At 42.0% G+C, this 27,479-nt stretch overlaps 1 protein-coding gene across 1 annotated transcript; it reads right to left on the bottom strand.

Moving 5' to 3' along the window:
• Positions 1–18,002: 18,002 nt before the first annotated feature.
• On the bottom strand, positions 18,003–27,474 carry ADAT2 (adenosine deaminase tRNA specific 2). Its single transcript, XM_051613353.1, has 6 exons — positions 27,359–27,474; positions 27,036–27,140; positions 20,886–21,036; positions 20,198–20,304; positions 18,470–18,542; positions 18,003–18,328 (listed from the first exon to the last, which is right to left on the bottom strand). Exons 1-6 carry the CDS (start codon positions 27,410–27,412, stop codon positions 18,288–18,290), a joined length of 531 nt encoding a protein of 176 aa, XP_051469313.1. The 5' UTR covers positions 27,413–27,474; the 3' UTR covers positions 18,003–18,287.
• Positions 27,475–27,479: the final 5 nt, after the last annotated feature.

Below are 27,479 nucleotides of genomic sequence, written 5' to 3'. Positions count from 1 at the left end.
TTTTTAAGGGAAAATTGATGAAAAAGCCCCACTTGCCCTACCTGTGTCCACCAGGACTCCAGGTAGGACCTGGATGGCACTTGCTTCACATGTTCATGGCATTGAGCCCTGCCGTGGGCTACCCAGGGCTACACTGAGCTGCACCCCCAAGCCCAGACTCAGGCACTGTGCAAAAAAGCACCCAGCCCCATCAGAAATCAAGCTTAATTTTACCTTCCCCTGGGGAACAGCACTAATCTGTAACTTTTTAGGCATCACTCGATCAGCTGAATAACAGCTATTAGCTTTGGACTCTAGGCATTTTTATGAGATATTATTTCCAGGGCTTGTGGTTTGGCATAGAAAGCATATTATTCACACACAAAACAACTGCATTAAAATAACATTAGGGATCTGGCTTAAACTGACAAAACCTAGGAAACAGAATTAGGGCTGAAAGTATGTCCTTAACTCACCCACCACGTGCCTGGTCCAGCAGCTCAGGTGGTGGACTGGACCCGCTGCCAGGGCCCTGGCCAAACTGTGCTCCCCTCCCCACTTCCAGGAGGGAAAAAGGGCTGCACCCTGACTGTGGTCCCACCCACCCTGGCAGCAGCGACCCATCTTTCTGCCATGGAGTCCTTCTTTGGTCAGATGTCTGGGACTTAAGAGTATTGTAGCTCTTTTCTGTGCATCTCTACTTACAGGGCAGGATTTCCTCCCCTGTCACCAGCATCACCATGGTCAGAGCAAAAACTGCTAAGAAAGCAATGCAGGCTGAGGAGGAGTTTATCCAACATGTAGTCTGCAGTGAGACATGAGCTGGATGAGCAAATCCATGTCATGCCTGGCTTCGACCTGCCCTTGATTTGCTTTGATTGATCAAAGTACTGAAGCCAGAATGAAATGCAGCCAGGCAGCGGGTGCCAGCTCCTGCCGGGGACAGTGCTCAGCTGTGCAGGCAGCCTGGAGGCAACACCAGCCCTGGGAGAGGCAGATGGGCCTTCCTGAAACCTCTCAGGGAAAATCCTTGGCTCAGAAAACACCTTCTAATGTTCACTTTGTGGATTGACTTACTGCAAGGTGACAGAGGCCAAGAAGGAACATGGGGACATAGGTGGCTGTCACTAGAGCTGAGGGGAGGAGGGGAAATCCTGCATGAGCTGTGCCGAAGGGCTCCTCTTTCATGGGGCCTTTGCTCGTAGGGATCTGTGCTGCACATCACAAAATTTGTGTCACAGCATCCAGTGGCTGAAAAATGGACAGTCCCCAGCAGGGTCATGCAGTGGTCAAAAAGCAGCAGTGCTGAGGGGAATCCGAGTCCAAACATCTGCCATCCTCCTGTTTTCCTCCCAAAGGAAGGACCTTGTGGTCATAGGATACAAACACCAAAATGCTCATCTGGCCATTGGCTTTCCAGAAGGTCCATCTGAGCTTTGGAAAAGGTGATCTCAGCTGCAGCGTGTTCACTGCAAAAGCAAACAAACATAAGCAGCTGCCTGAGCAGTATCACAGCTCACGTCCTCCTAGAGAAGAATCATCACACACCCCAAGGGAGGACCAACCTGCTCACTCCTGGTGACAGACATCATTTTGTGATGGGTTTGTTTTTTTTGATGATACTTGATGGCCAAATATTTGCTTCCAGACTGCAGTTTTTTCAGCTCCTCTAAAAGCATGTTTGAAATGAGCTTCACTTCTGCTGTACCCATTCCATTTATTTATGAGCTCTGCCATCTTGTAGGAAACAACCCAAGATGTTCATGCATGAGGCACCTCTCAAGGATAAACCACATCAACAAGAAAAAGAAAAAACCCTACAGAAGGCAGGAGCAAAAAAAAATTAAAAATGTTCAAATTGCAAGGTTGTCACACTGCTCAGTAAAAAGGGGAGCCCCTTAATCATACTGGGTGTGATTTTTTCCTCTCAGTGAGGTGAGAAAGACATTTGTTTTTCCTACCTTGGAAGCAAAACAAATAGAATAATTATTTCCTTTCCCAGCAAAGGCAAATGCAGCTGAACTTAGCTCTGTGCTTTTTACTTGTGTGCCATAAACCAGCACATTCCTTTGCTGGCTGGCACAGCCACAAACACAGTACTACACCTGGCACCAAATTTGTGTTTCAGGACTGAGACATTCTGATGATGAGGGATGCTTGTTCTCTGGATGTCCTGTCCCAGAAACACTGTAGCTAAATTTACCATAGAATAATTCCAGTTTAATTCTTAGGAATTCTTTTCATTAAAAGTAAATGTTTTGCTTGTTATGGAACCATTCTACAAACATGATTTGGGACCCCACCATCAGGCTTCCTTAGCCTTCTTTTAAAGTTGCCGAGTGTCTTTGTGACTCCTGAGAGTACAGCCAGCACCACAGGTACTCACTGCTTCTGACAGACAGGTCTGAAATGAGGGGGTGCTGCTGTGTCCACAGCAGGCCACCAATGACCATGCGTGAATAGATTCTAATCCTCTGCTGTGCTTCCTAAAGAAAGAAAAGCTTAGCCAAAACCCAGCATATTGGGCCCACCTTGTGCCACAGAGCCCATGTGACCTGTTGCAGAGCAAACGCCTGTGCCTTCCCCTTCCCACAGCCCCAGGGTGCTGGATGGTGCCTCCCCTGAGCACGAGCACATGCTCGTCCTTTGGATTCCGTGATGCAGAATCTCGAAGCTGTGCCAGTGGGTGTCTGCAGGATGGAAAGTACATGCAGATGCACACTATACACAGTGCATATACAGAAAATTACAGAAAATAGGCCTGGATGGGTTTTCAGAGGCCACCTGGAAGGATCTCTTATCTTGCCTATGCATGTCTGCAATCCCCACAAATAAGTTTTTACCAGAAAATGAAGATAGGTTGGTACTCCAGGTGTGTGCATCTTATTAAGCACACTGTGCCCCTTTAAAAGTACTCTTTAAATGGTGATTGTTTCCGTATTAAAGAAGGCTTAAGAATGACTGACAAGTTCTGCTTTTGCAGCTCTTATTTCTGCCAATCAAATTACTGAGGGCAAGAATGAATAGTGCATATTTAGAAAATATATTTTTAAAGTTGGTCTTTGACTGAACAGTAACTTCATAAAAAAGTGAAGCTTGCTTTTCCCAACTAGCTGTGACTGAAATACAGCAAACAAAACAGGGGAAAAAAAAGGCATAATAAAGCAAACAAAACTATAAAAAAGGCAGTTTTGCCAGCATCCAGCACCTTTTCTCAGGCTTGGGATCAAACCTGCATGCTCATATCCAAGGGCTCTGGTTAACCCATTCCTCTCACCCTGGCTACCACCCACAGCTCAGCTCTTTGTCAGTCCCCTCCCTCTTCATCTGCTCTTGCTGCCAGGTGGTCTGGCATTCCCTTATCAGGGCCTCAAAGGACTCTGCAGGACGGGGGATTGGAAAAACAAACCAAATTCTCCTCCTGAGCCAGGCAGGTAGTTCCCCAGGTGCCTGCCCTCATTATGGAGATTGCTTTGGGAGCTGTATCCAGCTGGCAAAGGTTTTTCATTAGGATGGTGAGGCTGAAAATGTGAAGCTGGAGGGAAACTATGTAGCTGTGCAGTAGAGGTGGCCTTGAGGTTGGGGTTAAAGAGGTGGTGGTAAGATTTTTTTAATTTTTATTTTAGCTTAACATTGTGGGATTGTTGGTCATGGAAGTGGCAGCACATTTTGGTTGTGGTCAGGTTCATCTGAATTCCCTATTCCCCCTGCTCTAAAGATGTTATAATCTTGCAAGTGTTAAATTTTGACTAGTTTTAGCATAGATTTGGGGCAGGAAAAAGCCTGGTTTAGGGCTGTGTGAGTCTGGATCTTGTGCAATGTGTAGGAGTTGTACTCCAACTATTTTTCTGGTAAGCGTATGAGGAAAGGCAGGCGGGGTAGGCAGAGCTCAGACTCTGCTTATTTTTGTGCTAGCAAACAGCATAGCTCTGGCAGGGAAAAAAGGATTTGAAGTGTTGAGCTGACATGTTAAAGGCATGGGCAGCTCCTGACAGCATTTTCCCTCTTAGAAATGTCACAGATGTATGAGAAGGTGGTTGAGAACATGGGTTGCTGCTACTGCCCTTCTGACTGGAAAGAGTAGATACCAAGAGAATAAAAACAGGAGAAAGAAATCAAGTGCAGGACAGTTGTGGAAGCTTTAAGGGTCTTGTTTCAGGTCTGCTAGCCCTGTAGAAGCTCTGTCTCATTTCATGTGGCTAGCCAATTCCCTATGTGACAGCCCACCTGTGTAGCTGCTAAGAAGCTTTTACAAAACACATTTTATGTGGCTGGTTATAAGCTCTGCAGCACTCTTACAACAGCATAATATTTACTCATTGGAATTGTTGGGCCAGCTGGACCATTACGTGTACAGCCACGCGCCTTCCCAGAAGTGGGTAAGGCATGTGTTTGCATGTCTAAGGAAGCTTTGCTTGGAGTGCAACTCCAATGTGATTATTTCAGTGGCTTCTATCCCCTTGAGCTTAGTGTACAGAAGGTGTTCTACATGACTCAGCCAAAAATCACCAAACTCTGCTCTACTCCTGTTTCAAAGGATCTGTAAGTCTATGAGCTGCATTTACTCAGTGATAAATGCTGATAAACACTAGCTGTGGTAGCTACAATCTGTTAAGACAACATCCTTGCATCTGTTGGCTCCTGTTGGCTCTTATTCTGCTCTTTGCACTGATGGCATCTGCCACATCCAGCGTTGTCTGGGTGCCAGCTGACTGCGTGATCTAGCCATCCGATTGCTTTTCAGTGATAAATCGCTGTATCTGCTGCTGGCTGCATATGGCAGGTTGGTAGCACTGCCTGGTTACATGTGGTGAATCTGCATTGCAGCTACTGCTTTCTGAAGAATGTACCTGAGAAGAGATTTAAGGAAGAAGGGGTGGGGAAAAACACTCACATGGGTGCAATAATATTGAGGAAAAAACAAAGGAGCATTTCAGTCCTCTGCTTTGTAGCCTAGTTCAGCTGAGGGCAAAGGAAAGCTGGGAAAATGCAAATGAACTGCCAAACTTTGAAATTAGCCCACCTCAATCATCCCCATTTCCTTCCATTGCAGGGAGGTTGAAATTCTCTGTGAAGAAAAATTATGATTGTTGAGTCACTCCAGTAGCTGCGCTCTGGGCTGCCTGCCCCTGCCAGCCTACTGCACATCTTGTAAGCTGATGTTGGGATTTCAGTGGTGGGAAATGAATGTCAGTCTGTACTCTCTTCATGCACCATTGAGCTGTGCTTATGGTTGCTCTTGGCAGCACCAAATCATTAAACAGATAAAGCCATCAGTCGTTTTTATTTCAAAATATTAACCTAACTGCTAATAAAGCACAGCCCGTGTCATCCTTATGGTCTCTGCAGAGTTAAGTCACATTAAACACAGGATCTGCACGCTGGAAAAAGCCTCATACTTCTTTCCTGCACTGAGAGGAAATACCTTTCTGTGTGCAGAGCTTGCCCCAGAGAGCTTTGCTTTGGGCTGTAGCACAAGAGCTGCCTTGGGGAAGTTGGTGGGGCTGGGCTGGGACTGCAAAGGGAAGCCAGGTGGCTGTGACCTGCGTGCTTCAGTGTGAGTGCAGTGGGATGCTGTGCTGGTGCCATGGATGGAGGGATGGCTGTGTCCCTGCTCCTTCTTTCTCTCCTGGTGTTCATCAGGGCTCCCATCTCAGCCTCCCAGGGCAGGTGGGGAAGGTTTGTCAGGCCCCAAGGCAAAGGAGTAGACTTCCCTCGGTGGCTGAAGATATATTTCCCTAAACACCCCCAGCAAAACTGGAAGGGTTTTTAAAATTCATTATGTCACAGAAGAATCTGTTTAATCAGCTGCCTTTCCCTGGAGGCGCTTTACACTTAATGAGAGACATGATGGAAGGAATCAAAATTGGTTTACAGGAGTTTAGCCTCAAACTCCCCAGCTGATGTATTACTGAGTGCTCTGTAATTTAGAGTAGCAAATGGAGACACTGAACAGTTCTCACCCTGTCTGCACAGGTCAGTGGCAGAGGCAAGACGTGAAGCCTTGAGCTGTGTATTGCATCAGTCCTTTCATATGTGTTATCACGATGAACAGCAGAAGTCTCTATTACTAGGAGCCTGATCCATGCTCCTGGATCAACTTGGCAAGTGCTCTTACTCTCCAGAGCCATTTGCCAGTTACTCAGTAGGGCATATCTCAGTTTAGCTTATTTATATATACATATTCTATGTTTTGAATTATTCTAACTCAAAAGCAACCAAATCAGAAACTTTGCACTTGGGTGAGAAGAGCACTGGAAACTTTGTGAACTAGATATGAAGTGGGATCACAGAGCTGGAATATTAAATAGTTTTGACCTTAGGTTCAAAAAATATTATTAAAAGCCTCACATGTAAAACTAACACTGAAAGAAAGGGCATTTGCTGGTTTTCTCCACTTGCTCACTTTCCCCAAGTGCCCATGCTATGCCTGGTCTTTTCAACTAACTTGTACCCTGCTTTCTTAGCATGGTGGGTCAGGCAGCAGCTTTTCCACTACCAGGTTTTGTAGAGAGGTGCAGGGTTCTCAGGAAAGCTCGCTCTGAAGGAGTGTCTGTGGGCCTGTGCATGATGTTATGCTCTTAGCAGCATGCAAAGTATTTTATCACTGTGAAATAATTCCCATTCCAATATCTCATTATCCTTCTCCTTTTAGCTTTTTACATGTTGGATTTTTTTAGTAAATAAAGGCTAAGTTCTTTGCTAGTGGATTTTCCCACCACGTAATTGCTGTACTAGCAACAGCTGAGTGTTTTCCACAGGGCAAGTGATCAACACACTCCACCAGGAAGGGAGGATGGTTTTGTTCAGCTCTCTCAAGTGACAGCTGCCAGAGCCAATGCTTGCCACAGAAACAGGTTTTTTTTGTGATAGTGTCTTGGGAGCTGGGATGGGACCAGCTCCCTCTGCCCCTCAGGTGGCTCTCAAAGAAATGGCCAAAAGGGAAAACCTTTGAACTGGCTGGCTGCTTTTTGACCCACCCTGGGCCCCAGAAGTCTTAGTGTTGAGCTGTCCTATATTAAGGTGATACAGTCCAGAATCACATCCCAGAGTTGTGTTTACTGAAAAAAGTGCAATTTTGTGAGCATGAATGTATTCATTCACCTGCCAAAGCATCTGTGATAGCTCTTTCTTTGTGGAGTTCTATTAAAAACTAGTCATTTATCATTCATTTAGGTATAGTTCGTAATACATTTATGTGTAATTGCATGTGTCTTGGATGTAAATATTTAGATTTTGATATGGCTAAACCATATAGTTTGTTTGTGTTAACTTTAGCAATTATATAGCTTGGAATAAAAATAGCATTTTCTCACAAAGATGAGATGTGATGGAGAGTAAAGTAGATCACCTTTATTTTCCTTTCAGCTGTTATAGTTGATAGTCTATGTAATGTACACCTATGAGTTTTTTAAAATATGAATATGGGAATTTTGAGAGTGCCACTTACCATCAGTCTGTAACACATTATTTACAGATTATTTATGAGCTGTTAGTATCTTTCCCATTTTTTTTCCCCAATTGTTAAAGTTTAAAAGGACTGAAAGGGAAAACACAATTTGGAATGGAATTGATTTTACATCATCTGGTTTTATCAGCTGATGAAATAATATTGCAATATTAAAGAATTGCATTGTCATCTCTTGGTGTAAAGTTGCATTATGTCCTGTAGCCTTGGCTCACTTATTAATCCTTCAGTAGGGCACGCTTAGTTGCTCATCAAATGAGACAACATATGAAGAAATCCTGCCTACAATGTGATTTATATCTCTTCAGGCAAAGACACTGAGAACTGGATCATCTGCCTTCGTTTATTACCCTGCAACACAGAAGCAGTCTCAGAATCTGGAAACTGGCCAGTTAGGACAGACTGAAAATATGTATCTTGGGAACAAAGGGTAGATCTGCTCTATCAGTTGAGCATGAGTCTGAATTGCTCTTAAAAGCTAAATGCATGCATGATGTATTAACTTATGCATCCTGCAGTGGAGAGGACCTTTGAGACTAAGGTCATGTATAAGGGGCAGGTCAAGCAGGGCATGATCACTGAAGCCCAGCTTGGTTGCTGTACATTCACTGTAGGGAGCAGGGGTGCGCAGCCAGATAAATACAGTCTGGCTCCAATAGCATATAGATACACTGAGCCAGCAGGACTTATATGGGGAGAGGGAAGGGTGGTACAGAAAAGTAATTTTTACAGCTGGTAGGGTTTCCCACTATGAGTTTCCCTGGAGTAGTGAAGCCACCTGCCAACATGAGCATCAGTTCACCAGCTTCTAGAAAGTGGCTAGAAGTAGTGGAGAGCAGTCTACTGGAAATAGTTTTTTAATAGCTAACTGTCCCATGGCAAAAAGATGGCATCCAGTCCAGTCCCAAGCGTTGGCATGCCAGACTTGCCCAATTACAGCATGTATTAAAGATCAATTACTGCAAAGATCGTCAGAAACTTGGAGGATGTAGATTGTGTAGCTCATTTTGATTACATCTCTTTTGTGTCTTGCTTTCTGCCTTGAAGGGCAAGGTGTTCCGGTGCAACTTGCTGTGGAGGGTAGAACCAGCTCAGTCCATTTTTTCTCCTTCAGCCTCCAGAAATAGCTGAAAAGCAGAAAGCTGGTCTCCACATGTTCCATGTGTGCACGGGTCATGTTTTTAATTGGTTCAAACCAACAGTATTTCTTTTCCTCCAACTCCACCGCTCCCATTTCTCTTGCCTTTTCCCAAACTAATTAATTTAAAAACAAAAGTGTTTTTAGCAAAAGGAAGTTGGAATATAAATATACTGGAAATATGACTGTTTTCTTTCCTTGTAAGCAAAACAAGCCCCCTGTGTGCCCTACACATTTCACAGAATCAAGGCTTTCATGATGTTGCATAATAGCATTCTGCATTTGTGGCACTGTGTCTTGCAGTATCTTTTGTGTTTATCTGAATTTTTTCTTTCTGTGCCATGTTTTTCCCAATTCCCCTCCATTTCTGATCTTTTGTCAAGAAGAAGATAGGCATACTCTGTAGGCCAAATGGTAATATCATTTGGCTTTTTCATAGATTGCCGTAAACGCTACCCCTGAAGGGTGCTACTTTGGAAGTGTTAAGGTGATGGTAGCCTAGTTCAGCCAAGATTTGAAGGGATAGGGTCCTCACACACAGTATAGCTCAATGGTCTGTAAGAGGGGTCTTTGGCTCAGTCATGATTTCGAACCTTGTGTGCCATCCACACAGCTTATGACACCTTTACTGCATGGCCATAAGCTATGTTCTGGAGATGTTTGAAGGGAGAAGTCCAGGCACAGTCACTACCTTAATGTGTGCCCAAGGTGATCTCTGGATGAGACAGGCAAGGGCAAACTATATTTCAGCCCACTTGCATGTGCAGCAAGGCCTATTCTTCATCTGTAGAGTGTGGATGGCCCAAAGTACCTACAACATACACAGTGGAGTTAAAAGATGATGGTACAGAAGGAAGGCTGGAGGGGTGGATCACGGAACTTGCTATGCTCTTCACCTCAGGGTGCTTTTGGATATAACAGGGCTTAAAAACCTTTCCAGATTCCTTGCCTCAGTTTGGGAGAGTCTCTGTATTCTACTGAGAATAATTTATACCAATGAATTTGTTGATTAATTTGCTTAGGTCCCGAATGTTACTGTTCTAAATTATCAAGGTGGGTGGTTATGAAGAAACAACATAGTTGAGGGCCTCTTGCTTAATGGGTCTTGAGTGCATGAGTGCATCGTACTTAACATTTCTATGGGAAGCAAAAATGGAGAATCCTTTGCTTACAAAATGGTGGAAAAACAGAAATTAAGAGCCATGAGGAAATGTCTGGGACTGCTGGCAGTACAGATCAGGAAGGAAAACACAGTGTGTCATGCAATTCCTGTGTATGGGCATCTGTTGTACAAGATACAAACCCTGTAGACATTAAGCACGTCTCTTTTGAGTTCTAAAATCCTGTAACTAATCTGAGTCATTTGTACAGCTGAACAGACTCCAGGTCTCTTAAGTAAATTGGAAATACCTATAATTCTGAGGAAATTAAAGAACAGTTAGGTAGTCCCATAGCAGAGGAAGAAATAAAAAGGAGTCATAAAACCTCTGGTCTCTGGGAAAGCTCTGGGTGAAGACGACTTTGTAATAGAATTTTCTAAACTCTTTCAGTCTCACTTGGCTCCTGTCATACGGAAAAAATTTCAAAAGGCCAAAGCAAAAGGGTTCCATTTCAGCATTAATTGCAGTGTTGGGTTTTCTTAGCTCTCTTTCCTAGGAAATAACTCACTGATGCACCATTTGCAATAATTAAATTACAGGCCAATTCTTTTGACTAATGTGACTCAGAAGACACAGGTTAAAATAGCATCTAGAAAATGTCTGAACAGACCTTATGGACAAGAGCTTAGCATATATCTTGAAGTTCACATTAATCAGAAAGCTGCTTCAGAGTTTATAGGCCTGTTATTATAATTTGCTATTTTTAAAATTCTCTGAAGTAATCAGAAAATCAACCAGCTCAACATCCCTAAAGAGAGCTGCTTCCCACCCACCAGCAGTGCCTGACTTCACTGTTGACATAAAAACCATGAAGATCTCAGTCTAGTATTCTGCCATGTAATTGTATCCTTAATTTTGGCCTTGTTAAAAGTCTGCTGGAAAACTGAGCTTGTGTGTCCTCATTAGAAGCAATTCATATGTAAATAATTTAAGATTTTTTTTTTTTAACTTTGAGAAAGAAAGCGTCCCTGTGACTCAAACATTCTGCAGGCTCTTGCTCCTCTTGTGGCTCCTGTGTGGCTGTGACTCTTGACAATCTGATGCAGAATGAGAGGGCTGCTGGCCACACTGGAGAAAGAGCTGCTGGAGAAAGCGTCTGTCAAGAGACTTTACCTTTTCACCAACCTTGGTTTAGTCATTAAAAGGATGTGAGATTATGCTATCTTCTACGTGCTTGTGCCTGGTGTAAACCCATGAAAGGTGCTTTTGCTCTCCTTAGTCAATAGTAGCCACCTAGTCAGCAACTTCTCTGCATATTGGAAGGCTTAACCTGTGGTCTTTTACATGCAAAAATACCTATTTTACATGCTGCTGAATTGGCAGCTTAGCAGTAGTGAAATTATATCCTAGTGTTAAAATAGCATGACTTTGAAGAGATATCAAATAAACAAGTCAGATGAGTTATTTGGAAGAACTAAGAGTACGACTTCAATAAAGTTCGGCGCCTGTTTCTGATGAGTATTTCTGGAGCTGGAAGTTACGCTATTGAAAGTGTTGACAGCAATTTGAAGGTGTAAAGGAATATTGCATCTTTACCTGATTTCTACACTTCTGAGTTGGATGAGTCTCTTCACACTCTGTTCCTAAAATACAATGTCTGAGGTATTTGTCTCTAAGAAAGTTGAGTCTTTCTTGCTCATTAATAACTTTTAAACATCAATGAAGGTGTTCGGAGCTTCTCTTTGGCACCTTCTTTTTGTACATACATAAAAGTGTAGGCAAGTGGGACTAGGTGGCAGATGATGGAATAGATTTAAAACTGTTTGTCAAAACCCTTTGTGTTTTTTTTTCTGTATAAAGAATTCTATGTGGAAAGGTAGTGTGTGTGGGAAATAAAGGTAAAGTCCAAGGTAACCTGTGAGGCAGATAATTTTTTATTGTTCATTTTGTCCAGCTCCTTGCAAAAAAAAAAAAAGAATCTTACAGCTGCTAGGAATCTGACCTCGTGCCCAAAAAATGTGTAAAAGCACAGCTGGCCCTGTCTGGCCCTGGTGGAAGTCAGCTTAAAAACTAATGGCAAAGACTTCATTTCAAGAGAGTATTTAGCTTTAAAAAATGAATAAGGGCTGCATGCTCCAAATGTCATCTGTCAATTTAACAAATGGCAACTATATACACATCTTAATGCCAGATTGCTGTTTCATTAGGCTCCTTGTGGGTTATTCCTTCTTGGTAGCTGGCATTATTCCACCTGGAGCAGCAGAAAGGCAGGAGTCAGAGGCTCCTCACTGCTGCTGCTCCTCAGCCACCCGGTGCTGCTCCTTCCTGCTTTCAGGGGGAGGCAGGAGAGAAAAGAGGGCACAAAATGAAAACAATTCTGGACAAGATCAATAGGGAGGCATGTTCCTCGGTACAGCTGGTTTGAGATCAGCATGGCAACAGACACAAAGATATCTAGAGTTAGGATTGTAACTCCAGCCTCAGTGCACAGGCAAGAGCTGGTGGCTGCTGAATTGCACTGCCTGATGGCTGGAAATCTGTAAGGGACAGGACTCCCTAAATGGGAGTGCCCTGCCACAGGGTATAAAGGAGGATTAAGGATTCACCCTAACTTGACTAAGACCTGCAGGAACAAACTGAATAAACTGTCAGTACAACACAATTAATTGAGTGAGGACTGAGGAAACAGCCATGGCACAAGGTTAAGGTAAAGATGCAAAAGGGACAAGTCTGAGCTACTCCACTTGGCCCAGCTCCAAGCCATCACAATGCCATTCATTCCCTCACTGCCCTCTGTGGCACTGCAGCACTGCCAGGGCTCTCCAAGTCCACAGGTTGAACCTCCTCAAGCTGCAACTGCCCACACCGAGGTTTCCAGCGCTTTCCTGTGAAGGAAACGCTACTGAAGTGCCCTACATTGTGAGTAATCAAGGTTTTGTTGAGACAATGGCTAAGAGCTTTCAGCCCTCCCCATTGTCACTGGCAGCTCAAGCATCCTGATGGAGCTCCCCGATGGGATAAGCACATTTAAATGCTAAAAAGTGCACTAAACAGGTATAGTTTTGAATTATTCATTCAGGCTGGTCCTGCCAGAACAAGTGCCACACAGCATGACTGGAAAGAAGTTGCAGAAGGCAAGAAAATTAATTTATTTTAAAAATCAAGTATTTGCTGTCTCTGGGGTCAGGTTCTGTGTTACCAGGCTGGTCACTACACAAGCAGAGGGTTTCCTTGCCAGGGAGCACAAAGTGAGGACAACTAGTTAATTTTGTTTCCAGGCTAAACAGACTTTCATTTGCTTGTACCATGGCATCCAGGGGAGTTCATACTGTTATTTGTAAACCACAGGTAACCTGAACAACTCTCCCTCTATCCCACAGCACGCATGCTAGGAAGCTGCTTCTCCTCAGGAAAGTCTCCCTGCCTGAGGGTGAGGGGCTCAGTAAATGAGGTGCCACATTCAGCCAGCACCTTGCTGGGAGGCTGCAGGGAAGGGAAAATTGGTTTGGGTCCTCACAGAGTGCTGGCACATGCACCAAGGTGTCTGTGCAGCCACAGCAGAGGGGATCTGCTGGGAAGTTATGAGGGGAGTTTACAATGAATCCAGTTCCCTACAACCTCTTTTCCTGCTCAGATTTGTCAAGGTTTTTGTTTGGTTTTGTTGGTTTTTTTCAAGAAAAGCAAGGTTTGCAGAGAGATGGTATGTACAAACATGTACTTACTTATTTTTTGTTTACTTCCATTAAGTGTGTGGAAAAAGCTGGTAAGTTTTTGAACTCAGTGTCCCTACAGCTGGTTGTTGAAAGCTTGCCTGTTTTTTTCTGACTATCATTTGGCTTAATAAAAGATATTGCCTCTCCCTGCAAATCTTGTTTCTCTTGCACAATATGGCTGCACAGATAATGGCAGTTGTTTATATCCTCACAAATTAATGTGACTGTAATGGCTACCTCTCAGACTTCAAAAGAGAAAGTAGGAATCGAAGCCGAAGGCAGCATCAATTTTTATTACAATGCCTGCTGGCACATGGAGAAAGCTCTGAAGGTTAGAGAAGTGCCACAACAAATCTTCCCCCATACTTAAATGTGAAATCTTGACAGCATTAAGATCAGTGGCCAGGCAATCTCCCCTCCAAGAGCACCACAGTCTTGATTCACTTCTTAATTTCAGAAGCTGTCCCTGTTTTATCCAACAACATGGGCAGCCCCCATAAGGGTCACAGCAGCTGAGGCTGGTGAGTGTGACCATAGCTGAGGTCAGTGCACCACTCTTCAGCCAGAAAGAAGCAACAAGCTCAAGTTGCCCTTCCCACCCCTGGGAAGGACAGAGTTAATTACACCAAGCTAAAAGTTCAGGTCAACAGAGCCCTTAATTTTATTTCCACCACACACACTCCACACCACACCCCCCACACCCCATACCCCCCTTTTATTTATTATTCACTTAGATTTTTTTAAGACAAAAGGAAGGCACCATGTGGAAACATCACTATGGAAACATCACGGGCTCATTTGTACTTGCCTGCCAAGCAACTACCTAACTGAACTTTTACATCCTATTGGATCACTGTTGGCCATCTGCTCTCCCTGAAACTTCTCTGAATACCTTATTTCCCTGAAAAGTTCATTTTTAGAAAGGAGGAGGCAAGGGGAGAATCCGGCATTCTTGGCTAGCGCTGAGCTATTGTGAGAAAGGAAGATAAACACACTTTGGGGCAGCCCCTTAAAAAGACAAAGATCCATGTTTTGCAAAGTAATTTAATAGAAATGCCTTGTTTCTAGATGCACCTCTATGATAAGAGTATATATTGGCAGCCACAAGGCAAAACAAATAAACAGCTGCTTCTAGTACTTTCGCACTAATTGTCTTCCTCTCCCCTTCTCTCATTCAGTGTCAAACGTATTTTCTTCTAAAACATAAGAGTTACTGCCTACACTGGAGCTGTTGGCTGCAGGCTCACCAGCCCTGCTCCAAATAAAACATAGAAATAGATTTCCTGCCAAGCACTGGGGAAGTTTGAAGACTTTAGTTTTTAAAAAATATAATCTTTTTATCAGTGCCCTAAGCCTGCCAAAGGTAATTATGGGCCATAGCGCATTTACAATAATGCACAGGACCTACAGACATTTCAAAAGCTTAATGGAGAAATCCCATAAATGTACATATCGAAAAATACATTAATTAAATTAAACTGTCATGTAAAGATATCACTTAATTTTGCAGAGCGGAAGGTGCCCTTAATGGGAATAGAATGGATCAGTGAGCATTTCAAAACCCAAAGCTGTAATTTAAATGCAGGCTCTCCTCTAGTGTGCAAGTCACAAGACGTATTTATTACAGCCTTGGACTGTCAATTGTAATCAGTTTAGCAGAGACAAAGCCATGTTGTTTTGCTTCCTTGCCCTCCTAGCTGGTTCAATATATTTTGATGTCAGATTATTGACAAGCAAACCAAAGGCTGAATTAAAATGTTTGCTTGTGATGAAGTGGCAAAAATGCAGTCCAAGGTAAATGTAACTCTGGAGCCTACACATTTATTTATCAAGCAGCAAGGGAAAAATGGTGATGTGAGGCATTTAAACTCCACTAAATAAACCAATTGAATATATTCACTGCTGCTCTTGAGGCCTGCTATGTGGCAACACAGACACAAATAGATAAAAATAAGTAAAAGCATTGAGAAAATGAATAGCATAATTTATAAGTTGCTGCTCAGAGTTTTACAGGTGGCAGTAACAATTAAATTTGTTGCTTTTGATACTCTTTTAGGGCTAGAGCCAAAGCCTGGGCCCTAGGTCCCCAGCAAGCAGGCAGCAACACTTCTTCCAGGCCGTGCAACCCCTCAGCTCTTCATTCCCAGGGCGTCTTTGCCCTGGTTTGCCGAAGACTTTTTTTGGTAGTAACAGTTACAAACCAAGCCTATGCTTCCACAGTCATCTGCAACTGTTTCCTTCTCACCGAATAAGTACTCCCAAGCCCAGATCAATTCCATTTCTGACATTCTTCTGTATATATTCTCCAGTTGTCTTTCTTACAAAGTTCATTTTCTGATCTGAAGCACTGACATGGTCAGCTTATCATGGCTGCCTCCTGCCTTCTTCCAACCCGTCCTGAGCTTAGCTATGGAGGTGCTTCTCTGAGCCTGAACCTAGAGCCTTCTGCCCAAGATCTCCACAACTTCTTGTGGAGCACTCAAGTTTGTGAAGCTGACTCTGAACGGCAGCAACAAACTCCAAACTCATGATTAGAGAGAGCTGCAGCAGCACATCTGACAGTGACAACTGCCCCAGGCAGACCTCTGAGGGCAGGGACAAGGAGAGGCAACAGGACCAACCTCCGTGGGCTCCTGCTGCCAGAGATGTTGCTACAGTAGTGGGAGCCTGGCCATTTGCAGGGAAGGAGAACAGCACTGCCTGGGGGAGAGAGGAGGTGGCTGCACACATGCTGGCTGTCCAGATGTCTTGCCTTGGCACTGATGAGTGGCTTGTCTTCAAATGTGAGTTAATTTCTTGCTTTTATAAAAGTACCTGTGCATCTGCATTTGTTCTTACTCCCAGAAGTAACAGATAAACTCTTAAGATAAATTATTTTTGTCACCCTCTTCAGTTTCCCTTAGCTTTGAGTGGGACTTAAAATAATTTTTAAGAGACAGGTTACCACTGACAGTCGTTACTAAATATTTCTGTTCCATCTTTAAGGACTGCAGAATTTGACACAGCAGTTAAAGTGTGTTTTGTTCTACTATCAGTAATCTTTCTACTTATTTACATGGCTCCTAGAGTCCCACTATCCAAACGCTAACAACATTCTTCTTTGAAACAAGGCAGTAGGGAAGGAGTGTTCTTAAGCCACCCTACAGCAAAACAGGTACTGAGAGATCTAGGTCCTGGTCCAAACCAATATGTAGGCTCCAATTCCTGCTGTCACTGATGTCAGTGACAAGCCAGAAGTCCTTTAATTTGGACTTCACTGGCTTCTTCAAGGTAAGAAAATTATAGTCCAGCTGAGAACTGAATGTATGTATCAGTATGGATAAACAGCCAAATACTATAACCATAAGTGTCACCACTTCTTTCCAATAAAGCCACTGTAGTCATTAAAAATGGTCTTTGCCTAAACAGCTTTTCCAGCTTAGCTCTCTGGTTCATAAGCCCTCTCAGCTCCAAATCTGATGAAACCTAGACATTTATTTTGGTTATGGAAAGGACTCAGAGGGTACTGTAACAGTCAGGAGAATAGGATAGGTCAGAGGCACCAGTTAAAGGGCGTAAGTTACAGGAATACTATTTATAAACTCTGAAAGTAGCTATTGTGGTAAATAGGCTTCTCTCCCACATCACTTTGTAAACAATAAGTAAACACACAAAATATGAATTCTAAGCTATGAGGAGCAATGGTGACAATGTTATGCTTGTAAGACACTTTTCAAATACACTTTTGAAGGTATTTATTTGAAATACCTAAAAGCCTTAATTTGTTCTGTTTTTGTAGACGTGGAATTCTAACAACTCTTTTACATTAAAAAAGTTAAGGCATTTCTCAAATTTCTGAATATCAGCCAAATAAACTACAGTTTTATGCTTCAGAAGATTTTCCACTGAGATGTACATAATAATCAAGATTGAACTGTACTTGTATTCTTAATTCATTAGTGGAGCTGTAAGGCCCTCTTCTGGACTGTAAATTACTGCATGGGAAGCACAGGGCATGTCAATGGCAAAGCCAACCAATGCTACGAAAAGATGAAGGTCTCAAAGATATTTTGTTCATACTATTACCAATTTCATTTCCTGGTCTTCACCTGGATCTGCCCATCTCACTCACTAGAATTTAGTAGCCTAGAACAAGTTCAGCTTCTTAGAGGATTCTTACCAATGAAGTCTTCCTTATGTCAATCTTCACAAGAGGAGAAGACAGTCTAAAGACAGTTGTGGAGAGTTTTCTCCACAAGTTTGTATGAAGATGCTGAACAGCCACATGACGCTTACGCTAATTAGCAATAGCGCACACCAACTGAGACGTGATTCTGCATATACACCTGTGTACATAGGGATGGGACTTCCAGAAGTTATGTTTGAAAATCTGGCTTATGCTAGAGGGAGTGTAAAAACCTAATGAAGAACCACTACAATAGTCCTACCTCAAATCTTCGAGGACTGTTCAATTCCTTATATGCATTTTGATTAAATATACACACAACGATTGTAAAGGTCTTAAAAATGTAACCTTCCAAGAGACTGACTTGGCTTTGCCTCAGCAAACACTATTGAAAAAAAAGATGCTTCTCCACAGACAGAAAAGAAAATATTCTAGAACGTGCTGTACAGAATGCCATAATTTTAATGGATCCATTTGGCTGAGAACAATTATAATCGAACCATTTCCTTATTTCTAAAAACAACCACTTATTCTTCTGCTTAGTCACATATGATAAAAAGAAATCACATACATAAAAATGCAGGAACAGGTAGGAAGTACTGTTATTAAAAGGTCTGTACAGAATATTAGAGAAAGTTCAACTGGACTGTACTTTTTAAAAAAGGACACTAAAGAAACCTTCATGTGTTGTTTTGGTAAGTTTCTGTCTCCCATCCTCACAGGGCTACTTACGATGGTCCTTCTTCCGTACTTTTGATTTTGGTGCTGCCAAGAAGAAACAGAAAGGGAGAAAAAACATCAGAAGTGAATTACACTAATACCAGCGTAATACTAATACCAGAGCCAGCATTCTTTTAAATTCCATTCAAAATGGGATCAAAATGGATTCATTAACCTGAAACCTACCATTGGGATTTTCTTGTCTGTAGAAAGCTTGCAACAGTTCCACTGCTTCTTTGGCACGATAGCCAGACGTGCACTGTTCAAATTAGAATGATGATCAGTGCATCTGACAATAACATATTCTACGTTTCACAAGAATGCCTTAAGCACAGAATAATTGTAAACAACTGTACTGCCTATTCTACTAATTTACCATGTACCTTTAACTATTTGGAGGTCAGAAAAATCTCCTTTTCAGCTTGAATATCTTGTACATTTGAAAAATACTATGTTGAGGCTTAACAGAGTAAATTATTTCCCTAATAACTTAAAGCAAGGCAAAGCAAACTTTCTTAGTAACTTATGTAAATTTTTTTTCTTCTTAATGTTTGTTCTCAACTTACTTCATATATTGTTTAAGGACTTGGAAAGGTAAGAGACATAAACCTAGGTATTTGTAGATAAGATTCCTACCAGACAATGTATGTCCACACACCTAACTCCTTAGTCCTAACAGTCACCTCTCAGACCTTTTTGGTCTTTCCAAGATATTTGTCCAGGTCATTAACATTAATGACAAAGCATTTAAATGTCACTAACACTAAATTAATCACCATCCACACCAGAAAATAATGAATTAACCCTATACATCCCACTTCAGCTGCCTACAGAAAAAACAGAAGGATTTGTAGTAGCAAGAATCTTGTCCTTTATTTCTTCTGAACATACAGAAAAATTAAGTAACACATGCCAATATTAGCAAATTAACACTCTTCCAGTACTGACGATACAAATCAATTCCGATCCTAGTTTCACAAAACATGAGAGAAAGATGCTTAGTATGTTTACAGTGGACTTGCTGTCTATAATTCTTTCTGAGCCTGGAGCCTTTATATTACTTATTTTTTACATTCATTACGTCATAAGTGTTACTTGCAGAAAAGAACTCCAAGAACCCTAATCAGTATCCTTGTTAAGACAGGATCATCTACAACTGCGTATAATGCAATACATAAAAGGCTAGTGATACTCTCTATCTATATGTACGTATAGGTATCAAGGTAGACTAGTAAAATGCTGTAAATCACAATTTATGTTTACTATAGCTCTACTGAATGCTTGTCCAGCCTTTTCTAAATGACAAAAATGCCTCAATCTCCTCAAACACTCTGTTCCAGTCCTTCAGTATCCTTACTGTTCAGAAAGCTTCCCCAATATCTAAACAAAATCTCCTCTGCTACTCTTAAAGTCCCTATTTACAAACTCTATGTATTACATAAATCTAAGTGAATGTGTTTTGCCTCATATATGGATAGGCTGGGAGCAAAGACACAATAATTTCCAGCAACTTAGTAAGTTGCTGTTGCTTGATTTATTGATGTTTGTGCATTGTGCAGTTTAAAATAATTTTTCCCTTATTTCTTCCTGCAGCATACACTTACTGTTCTACATACTACACATCTTTTAGATACATTTATTCACTTCCTCATTCCAGGAGTGTAATTCTTTCCTTTCCTCTTTGATGCATCCTTTTAAATCTTTGAAGACTGCAATCAGTCAATTTCCTCAATTTTCTTTAATTTAAGGACTTAATTTTTTTACATTATTTCCCTGTGACATCAAGTTTACTTGGCTGGTGATCATCCTTCATGTGAGTTCTCCTAAGCTGATGCATAACATTCTCAAAGCATAGTAACAAAGCTTGGCACGGTACCCTAGCTGAAAATCAAAGGAAAATATTTTATAGCTTACTTCAAATGGGTCTCCTGTGTTTACCAGATCATCAGATGAGATGCTCAGAACTGAGCCACAGCCTCCAAATCGCTCATTTCGACAGCCATATACAACCCGTGGAATTTATGTGAATGAGTTAAGGTATTAACTTAAAAGTGAAAAGCAAGCAAGAAGTGAAGTAGCCTGATTTAAGTAGTCATTAAATTTCACCAAAGCGTGCTTGTAGTTTTCAAACTAAATTAGTTTGCACTACAATTCCTCCCTCATAAAATCAGAACTTAGTTCTGAGTAATGCAAGATGTTTTGCTGAAGATGCGCATCCAGCCTTCCTCAGAAAAGCATGAATCCCAAAGCAGAGCCATACAAAGCCATGATTTACCCCTTGTTACAACATTCAAAACTGAACACTTGAGCTGAAATTAGCTCATTTTACTTAATAACAGGTATCTCTAAATTAATTTCTTTTTACATCCCTAAGATAGATCCTTATTTGTCATAATGGCACCATTTCTCTCTCATTCCTGAGCCTCTCACTGTTTACCATGCAGTTTAAATGGAGGTGGCTGCAGACTCTCAAGTCACTGGACGGTGTGCCATTGCCTGCTGACTTTGCCTGACAGTGGCAAGCTCTTTTCTGCATGCTCAGTGCCAAAACAGTACCATTTTGACACATGGTTCCCCAGCATGAATAAGCATGAAAGGATACTCATGAAGCGCACGGCAGCTGCGCACATGATACAAGGCTCTACAGTTACATACAGTATTGAGTTTGCAAACACTTCTGTATAATCTCTGTTGTGTTCCTTGCACCAGTCAAGAACCTGATCAATCACCACCATTTCTGCGTGTCGAGTAGCCTAGGAGATAAAAAGAACATTTTCTTAAAAGTTTGCATTGATTCACAGCTTTAAGCTTCTCACTTACAGAGATACAAATGACATAAAATGCAATGTCACAAATGATTCTTTCAAGACAAAGGTACAATGGCCTGACATCTAAGTTGTTAACAATTCAATTATTTTTGCTTCTGTTAAAGAAGCAATGTAATGCTTTCTTGAGAAGTTTCATTTTAGTACACCTCTTTGCTAACTGCAGAAGAAATTTCATGCAGCCATAACTGCAGAAGAAATACTCAACCCAAGAAAGAAAGTATTCAGCCTCCATCTCATATGCAGCACACAAAAGATCCATGAGTGCAAACTGTTATATTCTTCTACCTGTTCATAAGCACAGGAGACTGGTTAAAAGCTCTCTCTCTGTTGTGCCAGCATAGTAAGACAAGACAAGATTTATCTTTTATTTAATCCAAGGCGACAGAATTATTAGTATCTTGGAGGTCACAGCAACAGGTATGGCACAAAAAAAACAAAGAGAAAAGAAGTGTTGGCTTGAATTGCAGAGAGACAAAACAATCATTATTTGAATTAAGGCTGTTAGTATTTTCCTTCTTAATCTGTTTTGGAAAAAGGATGGTTTTGACACAGGTATTAGACTGAGACTTAATCACTTTGAATTATACTTGTACCCCTGCTACATATGTCTTAATGTGGCCCTAGATAACTTCCTCTCAATGCATGAACTTGGGTTAATATTTTAGCACTGTGAAGATCTGTGGTGCTAACTGTGAGATGCTCTAAAATATATGGCAAAAGACTAATGTATAAATAAATCAGTGGTAATTTTAATACTGTTTAAAAATGTTTTAAAACTCCTACAGAGATCTGTGCTGCCAATGCCTATGCTAGCAAATAGTTCAGTGCAAGAGGAGTGTATCTGTAGAGCAAAACAGGGCTGAGGACTTAACACCAATTCAGGGGAGCTCATGCTGGCCTAGCTCCAGTTTAGTCCCAGAGATGGTCTACTCCCAGCAGCTACTGGAGAGCATTAGGTATGCTCCCTGAGAGCATCTTTTCCGTGTAGTTTCATCTGAAAGGAAGACAGTTTGCCATCTCTGAGACACAAACCAAAGCGTGGCAAGCAGACAAAATCAAGACATTTGTTCCACAAGTGCACCTGTGATCTGAACTAACATAGTAATGAACCCACTTGGAAGAAAAACATGGATCAGAATCAATATGCAGACATGATTCCTCCAGACCTACTACTGAAATGTTGCCATGAAGGTTCCCTAGTTGAATAAATGAGATCACACCAGCTGAAGCTTCAGTGCACTTGTCTTATGGAGACACAAAGCATGATGCTCTCCAGCAGAAAGATGCCTCAGAACTACTACTACTACAGCTACCATTAAGTGTAAGTTGTGGCAATTCTGATTATGTGCCCCTCAGACCAGAAGGGACATGAATACCATACTGGCTTTTCAACTCCTGACCACGAACTGAAAGCATATAAGCAATAAGCCTTCATTACCATATGAAAATGTGCCTCTAACCTGTGACCCTGGGTTATACTGAGCACACCAAGTGGCTTTTAGGCCTCTGCTGATCTTGGGAGTACAAGATAAGAAAAAACATGCAGCTGCTGGAAGTCATACCAGCTTCTGCAGTAACAGAAGACAGCTACAGAAAAGAGGTTATGCTAATATAGAGTATTACTCCAGTGTATCCACATCTTTAGTAATACAGACCAGTTTGGTCATCTCACCTCATGAAGACATGGGAACACCAAAAGAAATTCCCCACAGGGTGAGAAAGGAACAGAACAGGCTCTGTATAGAGACTAACTAGAGCACAGTTCTTACCTTGCCAGACACAGTCATTAGTTTTCCAAGTTAAGATGGCTATGGTGGAGACTTTAAAAAATGAAGAAAAATGTGAAAAAGCAAACAGTAGATTGTTATTTATTATTTCTCATAACAAGCAGGCACCCAATGAAATTATCAAGCTGCAGATTTAAAACAAACAAAAGGAAGTATTCTTTCACAAAGCACATAATGAAATTGTGGAACTCATTGCCACAGGATGCTATGGAAGCCAAAAACATACACGAGTTCAAAAAAGGTTTAGAGAAATTCACGGAGGATGTGTGCTCAGACAGCTATCAAAAACAATGATCCAGATACAGACTTGGGTTCTGTAAGTCCTTAAGCTACTCATTTTCAGAAGCAGAAAGGTTTACACCACTGCTGTCTTGTTTCTCCAGCTCCTTCCTTAGGCATCTGCTAAAAGTCCCTCTTAAAGACAAGATATGGGTGAAAAACTGACCTTCCAGGTCTGTCTTAAGATTTCATTTTGTATTGCACTTTGACTAGATAGTCTTTTTTATTGACTTGCTGTGTGTAAAATAACACAAAAAGGTGATTCTTATTTTACTCATTGACTCAACTCAAGCTTCTATAAGCTCCTACTGGTTTTTATCTTCCCAAATCTTGTATGTTATTTTAAAGCCAAGAAAACAAAAGCAGGTATGAGTAGCAAGGGGAAAAGAGTGTTAAAAGAGTGTTAAATGTTAAAGAGTGGCAAATGGCACTCCAAGGAGAAATTAGGTGAAGCTGATGTCAGTGGGGAAAAAGCCTTGACAAAGCCTTAAAATAGTGCCCAAAACTATGGGAAATGTTTTATAGTCAAATAAAGATACCATCACTGCCACCAAAAGCTTACCTTCTAAATCTTAGACAAGAATTAACAAGTTAGAGTAAAGGGGGGCAAAGCCCAAAGTTCTGTATTATCTTGTAGCTTTGTTAGTAATTTAAGAGTGCAAACAATGCTTCATTGTCAGTCACTGTGTCCTGTACTTGCAGGATCATCTGGGCAAGAACACATGCTACAATGACCCAACAGAAGACAACAGAGGAAAAGTCTGCATGTATCAACAAAGGACACAGGACGGACAGCATTTTAGTGCAAGGCCAATGATTGCATCACAAGATGCTGAAAAAAAACTAAAAAAAACAGTTCTAGTTGGGAAGGGTTACGTATGTTATACGGAAGAAAATTTTCAGGTTGGTGTCTGAACAAGACTGTAAAGAAGCAAGTGTGGGAGCTGCCAGAGGGAATACAGGACTGGCATAAGCCCCTGACTGTATTGCCAGGCTTTTTAAAACTAGTCTTATACAGACATTTGTTGCATTATTGCCCAACGAATACAAGTAATGACATGGCCAACCATTTTGAAATGCTGATGCCACAGCCACGCTCCTAAAAAAATAAAACAAACACAGCTGTATATAAACTCCCTTCTTCCAACAGCAACTTTTTCCAGAATAATGTGATGACGGTCAGTAATTTTGCAAATAACTTCCACAGAGTAAGTGGCAGTATCTGTGACATGAACATGTTCTGCTATGGACACACAGGGCAGAAACAAAGTATGCAGGGTGACAGGAGACAGCCTGAAAAAAATCAGAGAGTTTTCAGCAGCTGAATCTTTTTTGCCAAACTGAACAGTTTAGGAACAGAATGAAAGCAGGCATAAAGAAAAGACTACCTGCTCCTCCCTCCAGCCAGTTAGATCACAGGATGTAGGGACTTACTTAAGGAGAAGACCTAGTGGAAAGTTGACTCCTGAGCAAGGACAAAATTGTAGGGAAGGTATGCACATCTAACTGGATAAATGATCCTTTCTTGAAAGTGGAAAGCAAGTTTGCAATGAGTGAAAAAAGCCAACAGCAAAGGCTAAAGGAAGAATAGCCAAACATCAACCTTGCAAAACAAAACTACAATTTTTCAATAAAAATGGTGCCAAGAATGTGGTCAAAAGCCAGAATAAGAATATGGAAGTAGAGATTATAGTGTATGGGATACAGAATTACAACGTTAAAACTGTTAAATTGCCTAGGGTATGGAAGAGGGATAAGGGGTAAAATCTCAAGTTGATAGATCATCTCCATCAGAAAAATACTAAGGAACTAGTGCAAGCAACTACCAACCCCACAGCACTGCTTTTGAGGTATCCAGGGAGAGGACCCCATGACTGAAACTTCTCAGAGCAGACAGAGTCACTGTAATGAAAAATAGGAAGGATATACAATCCTGACATCTACAGATCTGGGATAGTCTCAACAGCAAAACAAGCAACATAACAAACTTTGAAGGTAATACTATAAGGGCTAGTCTATGAAAGGGAAATAAAACAGAACATGGATTTACATAAGATAGCTGACACTAAATTAACCTTGTAACTTCCTTCGCAAATCTCAATCTCATCTCTCTGAACTTCTACAAAGCACCCGGCACAGCACAATATGTGAAATTATTGTCAGTCTGGGGAAAACAGGATAGCACAGGAAATATAAGTAAAGAAGTTGCACTGAAAGTGGAAATACTTAACCAGAGGGGACTAATCAGCAAAGATATTCAAAGATAATTTTGCTTAGATGTTTTCAGTTGTGACATTGGCATTAACTGGAGAAATACCTATAGAAAATAACTAACAATCTTTCATGTGATGAATGACATCAGAAGAGACAAGGTCAGAGTATCACTCAAGAAGTGGATGATCTTACAGATGGGAGTAAAAAAAAACCCCAAACCCTAAAAACAAAGAATAAAAAACCAGCATTAAAGACCAAGGCAGCTCCAGAAAAGATGGGTGGACTTATTTCCAGGAAGAGTAGGAAGTATTTGTGCTACCAAACAAGGCACAAGAGAAAGTCTATCTGGAATAAAGTATATATTTCTGGTTAAATCAATTCAAGAAAGATTAATCTAAAGTTGGAATGGATGTATACAAGTATTATTAGAATGAATGTACAAAAAGGGTCTATTTTCTGAGAGAAGAATAAACAGCTGGCTTGAAGGAATCAGGGAAAAAACAAAAGCCAAATACCTCCAACCTATGTAAAATAAAGGATGATGCTGGCACAAGAACAGAGAGATAGACATGGACCATGAAAAGTTTAAAACTGGAAATCAGATGGTTTTCTAGGCATCTGAGAAATGATATTCTGGAGAAGTCTTCCAGTGTGAGGCTGGACAAGAAATTAGTTTCAAAACGGACCTTGACAAATTTATGGTGTCTGCTGGAACTGCCTCAATGGCTCAAGAGGGGTTTTCTTTCCCAGTATTTTTCCTAAACAATGCCAGGAATCATTGGGAGAAAAGTGAAAACAATTTCCTGCATTTACGTTTTCCAGCAAGCGCCTCTTTCAACCTCACATTTTCTTTTAGACTATATGGAGCAATTAAGTATTTGAAATAAAAATTAAAAGCACAAAATTTAGAGTACCCAGCATTTCCAATCACTGTAATAAAAGGATTTATGAAAACTAAGCCACAAAAGAGTTGACATTTGAACTAAACAGAAACTGAAAGAATGGATTTGTTTTCAAAGATACTAACAGCTTAGTGTTTCCAAGATGAGGACGAATTTTTGTCACCAGGTTGCTTGGATTTAAGGATATACCTTCTGGCAACCCCGATGTTAATGCAAAAAAAAAAAAAAGTCTGAAAGCTTCCTTAATATTTTAAGGTCGATTCTGATTTTGTTATCTGTCTTGTCAGTTATGTTCTGCCCATGTGATTTTTACACAGCACGAATATCTCTGGCACAATGTTCTCAGGAAGTGTCTGCTCCCCATAGACTTACACTGGCTTAACTCGAGGTGCCAGGCTTCTCTGTCAGCTGACTTCCTTGAGTTGTACTAGAATTATTTTAATACAATATGCATTGTCCTGTAGCACAGGCTAGCATAAGGATTCATTTTTACTGTTAAGTTTCGAGCTTATAAGGCTCAATCTTCACCGTTTGTTATCTTTTCAGATTGGAGACATCAACAGTAAGTTGCAGCCAGGTCCCGCCATCAGACCATTTACACAAGACCTCCAGTTGCACCAAGCCCCCGTGGGCTCTCAGGGCCTCCCCGCACGCCCAAGATCCAGTCTGACGGCTACAATTTCAAGCACGACGTGCAACATTCACACCCCCCGCCCGGGCCCGGCCCCTCGCCCGGACTCACGTTCTTCGTCTCGTTGACCTCGTTGCCGCCCCTCCCCAGGACCTGGCCCTCGTACACCAGCAGGCAGCCGACCGGGACCTCCCCCCTCTCCAGCGCCTCTCTCGCCTGCCGGACAGACGGACACAGACACACGCACGGCTCAGGAGGCCGGGCCCCGCGGGAGGCACCCGCCGGGCTGCAGCCACCTCCCGCTCCCCGGCCGCGGGGCAGGCCCCGGCCCGCCGCTCCCCCTCGGGCCTCCCCGCAGCGGGAGCGCGGGGCCCGCCCGCACGCCTGGAGGCGGGGCGGCCGGCGGGAAGGCCTCCATCCCCGCCCGCACTGACCGCTTCCAGGGCCTGGTCCATCCAGGCCACGGCCGCCGCCTCCTGCTCCGCCATGGCGGCCCCGGCGGGCGCGGGGCTGTTTCCGGGGGGCCGGGCGGGGAAGCGCCGGGGGCGGCGCCGC

The sequence above is a fragment of the Apus apus genome, chromosome 3 (genome assembly GCF_020740795.1).
Source record: "Apus apus isolate bApuApu2 chromosome 3, bApuApu2.pri.cur, whole genome shotgun sequence".
NCBI classification, from domain to species: domain Eukaryota; kingdom Metazoa; phylum Chordata; class Aves; order Apodiformes; family Apodidae; genus Apus; species Apus apus.
The sequence above is the reverse complement of the archived record's forward strand: the minus strand, read 5'-3'. Positions and strand labels throughout refer to the sequence as shown.